The sequence below is a fragment of the Pezoporus flaviventris genome, unplaced genomic scaffold (genome assembly GCF_033815535.1).
Source record: "Pezoporus flaviventris isolate CSIRO_AGI_PZ_B2104156 unplaced genomic scaffold, CSIRO_AGI_Pfla_v1 ptg000011l, whole genome shotgun sequence".
NCBI classification, from domain to species: domain Eukaryota; kingdom Metazoa; phylum Chordata; class Aves; order Psittaciformes; family Psittacidae; genus Pezoporus; species Pezoporus flaviventris.
Genome location: NW_026892559.1, coordinates 127501 through 142589, shown reverse-complemented (window position 1 = coordinate 142589; position 15089 = coordinate 127501). Strand labels below are relative to the sequence as shown.

Genomic DNA, 15089 nt, shown 5'->3' with positions numbered 1-15089 from the left:
TTGCCAGATCTATAAGCCATCTAAGCCCCCTGTTGGGTTTCTTTCCATATACTTCTGGAAAGGCACCCAGCTAGAGTTGTCAACAGAGCTGACTGGTTGGGCTTGCGAACACATGCAGAGGTCAGCAAGAGGGAGAGCAAGTATCAATAGAGGCTTACAAAATCCACCCCCTTACTAAGGCTTTCAACACCCACAGACACGCACAACACTGCCTTAAATTCACCATCTTGAAAGGCAACGACTGTGATCCCTCAGTTCCCTTTATTAAACAAACAAACGCAATGATGTTGCAGTTTCAGGAGAGCTGTGCCCTTCCACGTGACACGACACAGGTCTGTCTGTACTTCTGCCCCCTTGTGCTTTATTTCCCCCAGACCTCCGCTCTCCCCAGGTGAATACCGCCTGCTCCCGCACGTTATTACTCTTCACATATCCCTCCGACCCCCATTACTTTACCCTCGGGGACGCGACCCACTCTCCCAGTCCCCCCGCCGCTGCGACGCAGGCGGTCCTCGGGCTCCCCCTGGGGGCAGTGCGCCGCGCTGCAGGCAGCGGGGAGTCCTCTAGGGCCCTCCCACCTTACCCGGGGCGAGCCGAGCAAGCCTGAGCCAAGTCGAGCCGAGCCGAGGTGAGCGGCACCATGCTGGGCATGATCAAGAACTCCCTGCTGAGCACGGTGGAGGCATGGCCCTACCAAGTGCTGAGGAAGGGGGAGAAGGTAGGTGGCAGGGCGGAGGCCGGAGTGTGCTCCCGCGGGAGGTTTCTCCACCAGCCGGACCGGATAAGACGCTGCGAAGGGGAGCGGGAATCCTCCCGGCATCACTTTCCTTCCAGCCCATCCTGGCAGCTTCTCCATCTCTGACTCTGTCCGCAGGAGCAGCTCAGCTACGAGGAGAGGGCGTGCGAGGGCGGGCGGTTTGCGGTGGTGGAGGTGGTGGGGAAGCCGTTCGATGAAGCCTCAAAGGAAGGAGTGCTCAAGCTCCTCAAGTACGTCGGAGGAACCAATGACAAGGGTGAGAGCTGCTCGCCACCCTGGGCCCTGGCCGATATTTGTAGTTGACCGCCAGTCGCAGAGGTTTGGTGAAAGCTGGATGGCTGGGTAGAGGTGACGGCACCACAGGCCTGCCTGGCTTGTGGCTCCCAGTCTGTGATAGGGATGGCCCCTTTCTGAGAGAAATAAACTTGCCACTGGTTAAAGCATGCCTAGCCAACTCATGCAGTGATTCCACTCTTAACCCGTCCCTGTTTGAGGGTAAAATCTCAAAAATAACTTATTTCAGCAGGAGTAAGCTACCTTGCAGCTGGATAATGTGAGAACAGGCACACAGTGTTACCTGTCACAGCTCCCTGGGTGAGCAGTAGCAGATGAAATCCAAAATATCTGGGGCACTTCAATTCTATGTCGTACCCTTGTAGGCAGTGAAAGAACTTTATGACCTTGATAATTTTATCATATACTCTGGCTATTTTTTTTCATGAAAGGGTAATGAACAATCGGCTTGCTTTTTAACAGTACTTCATGGTGTTTTATGATGGTGCTTCCAGGTAATTGCGTATAATTCTCAATTTACTAAAGTACATGCAACAGTAACCATCTGTAGCAGGAGGAGAAGACCACAGAGTAGTTCTGAAGCATATACATTTGCTTGCACACCTTTCTTGGGCATCTGGTAGAGGCACTTGTATAGTCTGTATGGGAGTAGGAGCTGGATGCTTCTGTAAATGCCATTTCCTCCTGCATGTTTTGAAAAGATGGTGATCATTGTTGCTGTACTAGAAGGGGTGCCTTCTATAACATGTGCTTGCAGAGACAGGTATGCTATCAAAGTGAAATAAATGAGAAAGATGGCTTGATCTCAACAGGTTCTGTAACCCCTGATCCTGAGGTTTGGGGATTCCCTACTGCTAAAAGAAGAGGGAAGAAAAATGTTCTTCAGTGCCTATATGGTGGGCCTCAGCAGTAATTAGCAGAAAAGCAGCATGCTGTTCCTGGAAGGGTGGATAGCATGGACAATTCTGCTGAAAGCCGTAACAGCTCTGTGTTGTGGGCACTGGAACTTGTAGGATGACTGGAAGCATTTAGAAGGGTTTAGGAGAAAGCTTGTGTAACACATTATTGGCTATGGGCTCCCCTGTACATGCAGATGATAGCTATTTAAATACTGATGTAGATTTACATGTATCACTGACCTACCCTGTAACTATAGACCCTGTTGTGTTAGAAGTGATTTGTCAAAAGAACAGTGTGTCTCGGTGGCATGAGCAATATGTTTGAGCGCCACAAAACCAGGACCATTAATAAAAGCCTTCCAGAGGTCACCTGGAGCTCTTATCTCCTAGGATCTTTGTGTAGTCAGTGAAGAAAGAAGTTTGTCCCAAGCAGAAGCCTAATGTGCCTGTTCTGCATGCCCCACAGGATTCCACTCTTGATTGACTATACCAAGAGTTCAGTGGGAGGAGTTTTCCTAAACTAAAATTAGCTTTTGTGAATCACCTGCTAATTCTGAGAACCTAGACTTCTTCAGTAATGTCTGTCTCTCTTTCAGGGATTGGAATGGGCATGACTGCTCCTGTCTCCATCACTGCTTTTCCTGCTGAAGATGGCTCCTTACAGCAGAAAGTGAAGGTCTCTCTGCGGGTCCCACGCCAGTTTCAAGCCAACCCACCTTGTCCTAGCGATGAGAGCATTAAGATTGAAGAGAAAGAGGAGATGACCATTTATTCCATGTAAGGAGTGCATCTTGGGATTTCCAGTCCCAAGTGCTGAGGTCTCTAGCTTGCTCTGAAGAGCAGTGTTGGTTTTACCAGGTGACTTACTGTACAAGGGGTGCATGTGGTAGAAAGAGGTGGAGGTGTCTTTCTAGACTGAAGACAAGTGTTTTATTTCTTATCATTGGTCATGTTGCTCTGATTTGCAGTGTGTGTGGGTTTTTTTCATGGGGAAAACAAGTGTAGAGGTTAGCCATGAAAGGCTTTTTGTTTTACCTGGGGAGATGAAGAGCAGGGGAGGGTGAATATGAAAGTACTGAGTTATTTCTAATCTCTGAAAACTATTGTTTCCCCCACTTTCTGGGATCCAGATGTTTCTTAGTCATCAAGAATGTCCTTTGGTGTGATTCGCATCAAACTAAGGGTGCCAGCTGAAGCCTCATTTAGATGGACTGATTCCAGAGTCCATCATGGAAACAAGCAGTCATTGCATTGCTTCAAATCACCTTTGAATGTCTTCTTCAGCTGTTGACTGACAACCTGCACTCAAACTAGCATCACAATAGCAATAAGCTCATCACCTTGTATTGAACCCCTTGGATGTTCCCCTGCCTCCTGGCTTGAACTGTCAAGCTGAGTGACACTTTGGCTGAGTGTCAACTGTCTGATTCCTTCCTTGCCTGTGACTGCTGCCTGGCCTTTGCTGCCGGTGTGGGCCACTTCTGCAAGAACAGGGTGTTTTGTCGCAAAACTTCACTCTGAGGCAGGGCACTGAGGTGCAGACTGATGTGGAAATAGTTCCTGTTGGTGGGAGGTCAACATAAACCAGATCAATTCCAGCCCACCCCTTCTAAATAACATCGTAGGCTGTAATTTCTAACATATCTCTTCCTACCTCCTCTTTTCCTTGGACTAGTTAGAGTTTGTCTTCCTTTTGTGATCTGTCTTCCAGCAGATGGTTTTCATACCACAGTGAGCACAGTTGTTGACAGCATTGGTGTATTGACTGGGGGTTGAGCAGACTTGGAGATAACCTTGTGTTCTAGGAAGCTGTTCCTCTGATATGGCATTGGTTCAAAGGGCAGGGCCATTCTGCTGACTGATACACGTGGGTGTGTTTGGAGTCTGCCAGTGGGTGACTACACTCTGGCTGTGTAACCCTTGAGACATAGTCTATTACAGAGTGTTCTGGCTCACAAAAAAAAGCACCTGTGGGAGTGCATGGCAGCAGGACCTGGACCAAAAAGTGTGGCTAAATATATTGTGGCTATATACTGTTCTCTCTCTTTTCCTTTCTGTTCTTTGCCAAGACTGCTCATCACGTCTCTGTGTTTGGTTTCTTTGCAGACAATTTGGTGGCTATGCCAAAGAGACGGATTATGTGAACTATGCTGCCAAGCTGAAGTCTGCTCTGGGGAGTGAAGCTGCATACCACCAGGATTTCTACTTCTGCAATGGCTACGACCCCCCTATGAAGCCTTATGGGCGACGCAATGAGGTCTGGTTTGTGAAAGAGTGAGCATCTGGCTCCCCATGGTGCTGACTTACACCCCTAATCTCCCATACCATGTTCCTGTCCTCTTCAAAATAAACCACTAATTTGGCAGAGGCAGAGAACCATCATTCCTTTCCTCCACACCTATGCCTTAGTCTTTCATGAACCAACCATTTTAGAACATTACAGATCCCCAGATGGTCCTGCTCCTTTGTTCCAGATCAGGTCCTCACCCACACAGACTCTCATGATCTCTCTGTGGCTTGCTTTTCTGTACCTCATGCTTCCAGAGTTTAATGCTGAGACAGACAGAAGTATTTAATTAGCAAGACTGGTACCTTACATGAGTTGTGTCCAAGTGCTATGAGTCTCACCTGAGACAGGCAGGAGAGCATGACAAAAGTGCACACAGGGACTTTTTTTATCTTGTTGAACTTGCTGCAGCTGTAAAATGCTGCTTTTATCTGTGCCATTCCAAAAGCAGTCTAAAGGGACATGGGCATTGCTACCAACACAGCACAGTGAAAATAAGCAGCCTTTATATTGACTCATAGCATTCAGGAGAGTAATGCTTCTGTCGTCTGACTAAGAAATGTCATTTAGTGGAAGATCCAGGTTTCTGTTTACAGCTATCTTTCTGCATAAGGTGAGACATTTTGAGGTGAGTTATGTCCTTATATCAGGTAGCAGCTGGACAATGTGACATGGAGACCCCAAGACCATTTCCTCACCTTCCTGTTACTTGTGTGTAACATTTCTTTAAAACTAGCCTACACAAGGGCCAAAACCGACATGTGTGTGTTAATCAAACTGAATTAGAAAAACACAGGCTGTGAAAAAAGCAGGTACCTATTACTTGTGATTTGAGGGTGCATTTGAAGAATGGTGAGCATCTAGTGGAACTACTGTGACATGCACATCTTTAAAAAATCTCTTATTAAATAGTGTTAGTTTCTGAAGGGCTGCTCAGAGCAACTGTCTTCTATAGAGGAGGAGGAAAACCTGTCCTTTAAAACAAGGATTTACATCAATCAATGAGTAACCTTTTGGAAACTTCAAATACAATAGTAAGGGTGGGCCTTGTTTTAGGAAGATGGCAGTGTTTAACTGTTAGGCATCAAACCAGCATTTTAGCTGTTGGCTCTACCAGGGAGGAAGCAGAATGCCCACAGTGGAAACACGCTCACACGCCATGCTGCTGCGAGTGCCTGTGTAATTTGTTACCTCCATTAGAAGAGATATGCTCCTCTGGTGTTTAAGTGCCCCAAAGTTCAGCCCCAAAGTCATTTCCCCCTGGAAAGAGATTTGCCAGATGGCATGCTGAGTTCTGGCTTGTTGATCTGTTTGACACGCCTGCTTTCTGAGAACAAATCCCAGCAGTAAAGGAGAAAACCTGAAGTTCTCATGTGCTTTCCTTTTATCTCTTGCTGAGCCAGAGCTCTGCCTTGGACCTCATGAGAATTTCAGTCACCTGTGTGCAAGAGCAGCTAATCAGGATGAGTAAAAAGAGCAATATTATTTAATTAGAACAAAAATAACCCCAAGCCAAATTAAACAAACAACAGCAACAAAAGACCCCCACACACAAAGAAGCCATTGGAAAACCTACTGACTGTGGTTAGCAGTGCAGGCAAGGAGGAATCAAAAGGGAAATCAAGGCAGACAAAGAGTTAATCTTTTGAAGGAGTTTTTAAGGAGAAAAGGCCCTTCTAAGGCCATCCCTGAATCCAAAAGGACCTGTTTATTTGTATCTGTGTGGTGTGAGGAATGGAGGGACACAGCGCTGCCCAGTTTATGCATTTCCAGGTCCGTTCTGTGTGTAGACTGTGGATACAGTCCCTTCTGGCTACTGGTGGTGAATGTTCTACAGTGATCAAAATCCTAGAATCTCTCAAAATTTCTTCAGGGACATCTCAAATGTTAGGAGGACCAACAACAAACCTGTTATGAACAGCACTGCACATCTCAGCAGCATGTTTTTTTTTTTTTTGTTTCATAACATGCATACACTCTGACCCTACAATGAGACTGATCGCATCTGTAGGCTCTCCAGTGCAGCCCTGCTGCTGGCTGGTTGTGCGCAGTGGGCAGAGTACAGTTTCATAAACAGTGTTAACCAATACCAAAAGCTTATGCAAACCAAATTGCCTTTTCTGTACACATCTGCACACACAAAGATGCCTGTGTTCTGTCTGCATTTTCCAGAGCTTTTAAATAAATAAGAAAATAATAAGATTGTGATTTACAGTTTCTGTGCTAATCATTGACTTCCTGACAACTCAGTGGGAGTTGTTGATTTGAAAATACTTTAGGTTGCCAGTTTATCTTTTTGTTTGGGGTACTAATCATGTTGCAGCATCTATAAATAGTCATGATGCTTTTTCCAATAAATTGCTATTTTAGGTATCCTGATGTGGCCCTGCATTATATGACTGTATGAGATGGGAGTTAATGAAATAATCTCCTTCTTCATTGGTCCCAGCCACTGACAGGCTTTGACTGATGTTTTTGTGTTAATGTAGAAAGTAGGGGGCCTGCTTACCTGAGGAAGATTGTGTGTTCACTTGTGTGTTCCTGTGGCTGGGGTTCACAGACTGTTTTCAGGCAAATACTGATGACTGATTTTCAACGTGACCTACTATCTATAAATGTTAGACGTACTGTCACATTGAGGTCCCTCCAGCTCAGTGCCCTGCTGCCAGTGATGGCCAGTAGTGGCCATCTGAAACAGATTACAGAATCAGTGCAACTGTGGGCTGAGACCACCTCTAAGTATTTCCCTGTCTGTAGTGCAATGTGCCTCAAGGGTTTTTGTTATTGTGCTTTGTGGACCCAGATAGACTTTATCGCATGCATTTGTCCAGTTTCATTTTAGACTTAAAGTAAACTTACTATCTGTGGCATCCTTTCATTCTATGGCAAGGAGTTCCATGCATAGGGAAGAGCAGAAATGCTCTCTGGCTAAGGGTTTCCAGCTGGTTGTCTCTCTGCTTCATAGGCATCTGGGTCAGCCAGCTTTTTGATCCACCTCCCTTACTGCAGGTGCGTGTTTGTTTGGAGAGCCAGACTCCTTGTTGACAAAAGAGGGTTTCCAGCAACCTCTTTGTGCTGGGGCCAGGAGTCAGAGGTACACACTGGATTTTGCCCTGAAGCCAGCATGGTCACAGCCGTTCTGTTACATGCAATTGGCATGTTTTAATATTTTTTAATGTTTTATTGTTTTAGTATCCTAAGCTGATATTAAAACCAACACCATGTCTTTCTCTGCACTCTCCAGTTTGTTATCTGATAATAGTGCAACTGATCACCTAGAAACCTCCTTGCTTCTCTTCTGTGCCTGTGCAGTGCTATTTTCTGTCTTGAGCAAATGCTGAAATGGATCCATTTTGATGCTTTTCTGATGTTACCAGGGCATCATGACATTAACTGTTGTGTGTGGATTTAAGAAGACAGTGCAGGGGAAACTGAAAGGCAGAGTTTTATTCTTGCTTAGGCACCTTAGTGCTATCAGCAGCTGGGTTATGGGGATGTGATGGGTTGTGTAGCAAAAGCTGCATCACTGCTCATGGCCCCTCTCCCATGGCCGCGCTCGGCAGTGAAGTGGAGCATCTCCATGGCTGCGTGCTGGCCTGGATGGTCTCAGCAGGATAATGACCTTGGAATTATCTCTGCCTTCCAGAGACAGGAGTCGCCTTGCTGCTATTTAGCATCTGGGCAGGTCCTCCCAGTGCTATGCAAAGCAACAACGTGTCAGAGGTGTGATGGCCACAGAAAGGGACACATTTAAACAGAGCCAAATTCAAAAGCATAATCTGGATGGGAATTATACACATGCCATGCAGATTTAGCTGTGCTGAATATACCACCTTCCTAGGCTACTCCATTGGTTAGTAACATAATCTGTGAGAGGTTTCCTGCCGGCCTCACGGGTAGCAAACCACATATATATATTTAAGTGTGTATGTGTATAAATATGTATACATGTATATGTATGTGTATATATGTAGTGTATATGTAGGTGCTTCCAAACCCTCTTCTTTGCTCTATTGGTTGGCTTCTACTGTCAGTGAACAACTTGCTAATGCAAACACAGCCACAGGGCAAACATTTGCAAACTGAGGTTTTAAGTCTGCTGGAATGAGAGCTCGGTTAGCTTTGAAAAGAAATACTTTCTTTTGTAGATACATGCCTAAATATATCTTACACTGCATTAAGAAGATGGCAGGCTTTATGAAAGAGCTAATTGGTTAAGCTGTTCATATAAATCTGGCCAAATTTAAAATACTCCAGTCACTTTGAAGGGATAGGTGATTTATGGTGTACAGGGAAGTAACATCATTATTTCCCTATTTTCATCAATCACCATGGCAAAGGGAGCATGAGCATCTATTTTGCTTGTGGTAGCAAATATTCAGCTTTGCAAGGCTTCCCAAAAATGCAACAGAGGAAGAAGATGGTATCTCCTAGCTCACATTGTCCCTCCTGCTGTAATTACAATAATACCTCTTTTACAATAGCACTCTGAGCAGCAGCTCTCTTTCTTCTGTGACAGCATTTCAGCCACACTGAGCTAAAAAAGAAATGTATCTCTTTTAATGGGACCATAAGTAGCTTTGGATGTATAACGTTTCTATAAAACTGCTTGGCAACATGATTTATTGGAGCAGGATCAGTGGTAAAAGTGACTTCTCTGACAGTAATGGATGAAACACTTCCAGTGTAGCTACTCTGTCTCTGCTTGGTGCCTGTGCCGACAGCAGGCTGGTTTTGTCAGCTCATTCATAATCTCTGCTTTGCTCTCAGCAGAATCTGTTGCACAAGACACGTTTCAGCCATGGAGGAAGCTTTTTCCCCTAGTCCTCTGTTGGAGCTGCTGCAGAAGATAGGTCGGTGCAGAGGCTGCTTGATTCCTAAGGTGCTGTCTGTCTAATTCCACATCCAGATGCTATGCCTAGGTGAGAGTTGGGGGCATGCTGCTCCCCTACCTCTAGCTGCTGCCCATCCCCCATTTTCCATGAGGAGAAGCTTGAGTGAATGGGGTGGAAGGAGCTACTCTGTTCTTAGACTGAGAGTGAGAACTTGCTGATCAGCATCCCAAGGTCCTGGGGCAGCCTCAGAAGTATCTTCTGTGCAGTCCTGGTGGGAAAACCGCCTTGAGGAGCATGAAGTTCAGGTGCAGATTTTTCAAATATACAAGTGGAAGTGAAAAGATCTCAATCTTGGAAGATACCACTGGGATATAGGTGTTTTGGTGTCTTTGAGAATATGGGTTCTCATGTGTACAGATCAACTCACTGCCATATACCAAGCATAGGATCAAGCCAGTGCCTCCTGTTTTGCATCCCCTGCAGCCTGGCCTGCAGTGTGGATTTAAAAGTGCCATGGTCCTGTTTCCCCTCTGGGAGGCCATGAAATGATGCAGCTGGACGCTGTAAACTGTGAGGCTCTTGCTAATCCCACTTGCTGTGTGGGACCAAGAAGTAGCAAAGCAGCTCTGGAGCTATGAGGCCATCAAGAGGCAGCTGATGTGGAAAAGCAGTTCCTCAGCCATGCACTGCAACACCCTGACCTGCACTATGACTTGGATGACACTGTGATATTGGGCGTGCAGTGTCACATTGACCTGACACTGGGACTCCTTGTGGTGGGACAGCAGAGCCCATGCCTGTGATATATGGGCAGCTTCACCACCCACCCTGCCTATGCCTGGCCTTGGAAGCTAGGTGGGTTTGGGTCTAAGTGAGGTGTGTGTTACAAGAGTGTCTTCTTCTGCACATACTTTGGTTATCCCAAGAGAAAACAGAGAAGCATTGCCATGGCAACTGTTCTCCCTTTAGTAATTTTCCAGAGTTTTCCAGTCTCATTCAATCTTTTTTATATCCCTACTGTTTATTTTAAGGTCATTTCTAATAGGAGTCCAAAGAAGCAATTGAAGCATCTTCTACCATTAGACAGTAAGTTCAGTCACCTTCCCACATGACTGATGAAGTACAAGATCAACAGAATTGAATGTTGCTTTGAGTAAGAGAGGAGAGGATCTGAAATTTGAAATGCATTGTACTCAGACAAATGAAACAAATGAAACCTTTTACCCAAAGCAAAGCATTGAAATGAAAGGTAGTGTACTGCGTGACAGTTTTGGGCACACTTTCCTGCTGGCATATCTTTCTAGCTGTTTAATCACTGATTGCAGAGATTCTCAATCCTCTTTATGACTCAGCTTTGCAAGGGAACATCTTTCCAAATCAACATGTGCTGGCTCGTTGAAATCTCTTTCATGAGCTGTAGTTTTATTTAGCCAGGGTACTTTGAAGAGAATAGTTACTGCAATGGTGTTTATTTGGGGTAATGTAGAATCATGCTTCTCATTCTCCAATGCTTTGCTTCCACCTTGTGCTGGTTTTGGCTAGGGCAGAGTTAATTTTCCTCACAGTATCTAGTATGGGGCTACGTTTTGGATTTGTGCTGGAAATATTGTTGATAACACTACTGTGTTACTGCTGAGCAGTGCTCACAGAGTCAAGGCCTTTTCTGCATCTCACACCACCCCACAAGCGAGCAGGCTGGGGGTGCACAAGGAGCTGGGGGGGATACCCAGCCAGGACAGCTGACCCCAACTGACCAAGGGATATCCCATACCATATGGTGTCATGCTCAGCATCTAAAGCTGGGGAAGAAGAAGGAAGAGGTGAATGTCTGGAGTGGTGGTGTTTGTCTTCCCAGGTAACCATTACACATGATGGAGCCCTGCTGTCCTGGAGATGGCTGAACACCCGCCAGTGATGGAAAGTGGTGAATGAATTCCTTGTTTTGCTTTGCTTGTGTGTGTGGCTTTTACTTTACCTATTAAACTGTCATTATCTCAACCCACGAGTTGTCTCATTTTTGCTTTTCTGATTCTCTCCCCCCGTCACACCATCACACTGGGGCTGGGGTCACTGAGCAAGCAGCTGTGTGGTGCTTTGTTGCCAGCTGGGGTTAAACCATGACACACCTGCACACTGATACCCATGCATGGGAAACCCAGTCTGGAGGAGAGGAAAAATCCTGTGGAGTTGTAGGAGGAAGGAGGTTGAAGCCCTGGTGCTGTTTCAGGGGAAGGTGGCGTGAGGGTTGGGCAGTGGGACATGGTGTCTTTGATGCCCCATAACTCACTAACTAGCCCTTTGCCTTGGCAGGTGTTGGAAGATGAGACTGCTAAACCCCTTCCAGTAGGGCTTATGCTGTAATCAGTGCAACACAGTTAAACGTAGAAGAGGAACCAGAGAAGTCTATCAGCTTCTCCAGTTCTGCCTTGAGCCAGATGGTGATTTGTCCCTACAGCAGGGGCCAGGGAACAAAGATCTCCTGGAAATCTCCAGCATGATTCTCCTTCCTCTGTGTTGTCATCTGCTTTGCACAAGACCTTGGTATAAGCCTTCATGGAGAGCAGTGCTCTTCCTCTAAGGACATCCTCAGCGCTGCTGCCCAGGAGGGCTGAAATCCTGAGCCACAGGAGCAGCTGAGACTGCTCTGAGCACCTTTCCCTGCCCCAGGGGGTGAAAAGCAGAAATGCTGATTCTATCAGATACTTTGTCTTGGGAACCTGCCCTAAAACCCCCTCCAGATGGGAACCTGCTGATGGAAGCAGTGATGTAAGTTTTAGAGTGCTTGCTTGAGCTGAATGGGTCTGGAGCAAACACAGCTGGAAAACACAGGTACAGCTTCACACACACAGGGTGACTAGAGGTAGTTTTGTTGCTCTGACCATGGGTTGACCCCTGTGTACCTTCATGCCTTACCTCTCCCATCTCCCTGGGTGCGGTGGTAGGGCCCTGTTCCACACTTGGCTCCTCAGATGCATGCTCCAGGTATTGTTTGCATCAGCTTTTTAATGGTTGTACAGGAAATCTCTCTGGATCCCAGAATGAAGTCCACGTCTTGAATCAGGAGAGTTGTTTGACTGGAGACAGCTCTCCATGGAGCTGTTTCTTAACAGGCAGCAGGAGTTCATTTATTTTACATTGCTATAGTACTATTTCTGAACAAGAGAGAAAAATCAAGGTTTTTTTTTGTTTTTTTTTTTCTGTAGCATATGATTTAGTTTTTGGCTTTAAAAAATTAAATGTTTATCTTGAATGGAAGCCCAGAATGCACAGAATGTAGCAAAAATTTCATAGATATGCACAGGGATTTTTGTTTCATCTTTCAAGCTTCTCCTGCTCCTGATGCTAAGACAGTAGCATTTGAAAGCATTTGAAAAGGCTTTGGATGTTTTCCCTTTCCTTGGAAAGAAAGATGTGAAAATAACAATACTGAAGAAACACGGGAGGCAGCTGCTTCCAGATAACTCTACTGAGAGAAACAAGATGCAACCAGACACATCAGAGACATGAGGAAACTGTCCAGCCAGAGAGTTTCCTGGTGACATTAGCTCCCTGTCCTGGGAGACGCAGCGAGGGGATGAATGGGAGCTCCCCAGACAGTCCTGATGTGAAGAGAAACATAATTGTTTTCCAAAACACTTGATCCCATAATCTATGAATCCCTTTATCATAAATAGCCATTCAACAGCCCACTGTTATGACAAACTCTTTTGGAATGAATCCAGCTCCAGAATGATGATAAGCTAAAAATGGTGTCTATTCCCATGGCTATAGACAGAGAGCTGCTACTCAGCAACAAATGTACCACCAAGTGCCATAAAAATAACCCTTTTGGAATTATTCAGTGTTTGGGACTTGTCATTTCACAGGGGTAAAAATGGATCCGTTTTAGCACAAAATATGCATAATATGTATTCACAGCTTTATAAATAGCATTTATAAAATTACGTGTATAATTTTATCTTAAATTGATGCTGAGCAAACAGACAAAACAATCAACAAGAACTTAGCACATAAGTTTTGTTCTGAGGAGAAATCTTGGTTGCTGATAACACATTAGATAACTCTGAGACTTTTGCCTTAGAAATGCAGATGTCAAAAAAGACATTCCTGCCCACTTTTCCCCTTCCCTTTCCCTTTCTTTCTTTAAGACAGCTTTAGGGAAAAAAAAGTTGAAATTACTGCTATTATGGGAAATGTGATGCCTGTAAGCAAAAGAAGCAGCCAAGGCCAAAGTTGACACCTCACACAAATGGAGAGAGGTTTCCAAACGGAGGGCTTTATATCACTTGGGGTCCCTGCTTTTGCAAGTGGAGTCACAAATGTGATGGAAATTCAGTTGCCGAAATGGTGCTCTGAGCCAGAACTGGGGTCAGTAGCAGGGACATAACTTGAATTGGCTCTTAAAGGAGCATTTGGGGACCGTGCTCTTTGGCCTCCTCTTGTTATTCTGCTTCCTTTCATCTCACTTGCCCTTGCAGCACTGATGCAGGGACAAAGCATTTGTACTTCTGGGAGGGAGCAGATACGAATACAAAGGTTTTTCTGCTGCCTTGCCCCAGGCTTTCCTGTTTACCTCCTCCCACGTGGAGCCTGGCTGCAGGCTGAAGATCCTTCTAAATGTGCTGTCACATCACACAGTGTCCAAAGCCCTAGGGAAGGGTAAGAGCTAGGGGTAGGGAACCTGGTCTAGAGGAAGGTGTCCCCCCGTGGCAGGGGGTTGGAATTGAATGAGCTTTGAGGTCCCTTCCAATCCAAACCAGTCTGTGGTTCTATGATTCTATGATAATACAATAGAACTCAATGTGAGGCCTTTTAGAAGAGGACAGTAATTTTGTTTGAGAACAGAACTGGTTTCATTCACTCACACTCACATGTTTGTACTCATAAGCAGCTGGATGCCAGTACCCAAGTGGTAGTTTACTCTGTGTCAGATTGCCACAGCCATCACTGATAGTCCCAGTTGGGAACTACTCTCCAGAGGAGTAACCTGCAGCCCCTCAGGAAGTGCAGAATGGAAAAGTGGATGAGTATGCTGGTGGATGCCAGCGCCACACAACATCATGCCTCAGAGCTGTGTTTGTGTTTGTGGAGTCTCAAGGTAATAATGCCTGAGCAGACATGGTTGTGCTGACCTGACCAGAGGCAATATGGCAGCTTAAATGCAGGATTTAGTGACTGAGAGAGTAGAATAAAATAGGCTTTCTAGAATGGTGCAACAGCACAAGACAACTGAAATTCTGAGATGATTCAAATTGTAATGCTTTTCCTTAAGAATCAGCACTAAAGAAAATCCTTTTTCATGAACTATTTTTCTTTGAGAAGTCTTAGAATGGTACATTAAAAAAATCATATAATTTCACAAAAGCCAATAAATATTTTCTATAGAAAAGTACATCCCTCTTACCATTTTACTGAAATTATCAAACGATTCCTATTCCAATAGCACTAGGGTTCACATTTCTACTTCTTGAGGGGTCAGGGAGGTCTTGGTCAGAGAAATCAAGGGATAGAAAAAACTGTCAGAAATGTGCTTTGATGTTTTCCCACCTCTTGCTTAAGCGAGAAATATTGCCTGTTAATGTGATAAAAAAGAGTGAGGCTAGCAGGAGATTTATGCCCTCCTGGAGATATCGTGTGCTAGCTCTTCTTCAAGTTCTCTCATGCTATTTCCATGGCAACTCCATATAATGATAAATCCCACTGATTTTTTTTTCTTTTATCTGTTACTTTGGACCCAGACAGTGATGGAGCTGAGGCATACATTTCTTTCACACCGTTTGATGCCCATCGACAACTAAAGTAAATAATGTCCTCATTCTTCAGACCTTCAGGAAGTGCAGTTAGTTCACAGAGCTTTCAGGAATTCACCTGCAGAGCTGGACGGAGCTGAGACAGGAAAATCAGTGCTACAGATTCTCAGAGGAAGCTGCAAAAGATGAATGCTCAGTGTTGGCACAAGGTGATAGGATTAGATCCCATTCCTGCTTTTCTCTTTCCCTTGGCTGGGGTACCCTCTG

At 45.2% G+C, this 15089-nt stretch overlaps 1 protein-coding gene across 1 annotated transcript; it reads left to right on the top strand.

The window, feature by feature from the left end:
* The first annotated feature begins 612 nt into the window (after nt 1-612).
* HEBP1 (heme binding protein 1) lies at nt 613-6445 on the top strand. The gene is made up of 4 exons (XM_061450614.1): nt 613-718; nt 875-1013; nt 2547-2727; nt 4057-6445. Exons 1-4 carry the CDS (start codon nt 641-643, stop codon nt 4226-4228), a joined length of 570 nt encoding a protein of 189 aa, XP_061306598.1. The 5' UTR covers nt 613-640; the 3' UTR covers nt 4229-6445.
* Nucleotides 6446-15089: the final 8644 nt, after the last annotated feature.

Coding starts and splice junctions, on each gene's coding strand:
- HEBP1 (XM_061450614.1), top strand. CDS start 641: ATGCTGGGCATGATCAAGAACTCCCTGCTGAGCACGGTGGAGGCATGG. Junction 719..874: donor TGCTGAGGAAGGGGGAGAAG/GTAGGTGGCAGG, acceptor CTCTGTCCGCAG/GAGCAGCTCAGCTACGAGGA. Junction 2,728..4,056: donor GAGATGACCATTTATTCCAT/GTAAGGAGTGCA, acceptor GTTTCTTTGCAG/ACAATTTGGTGGCTATGCCA.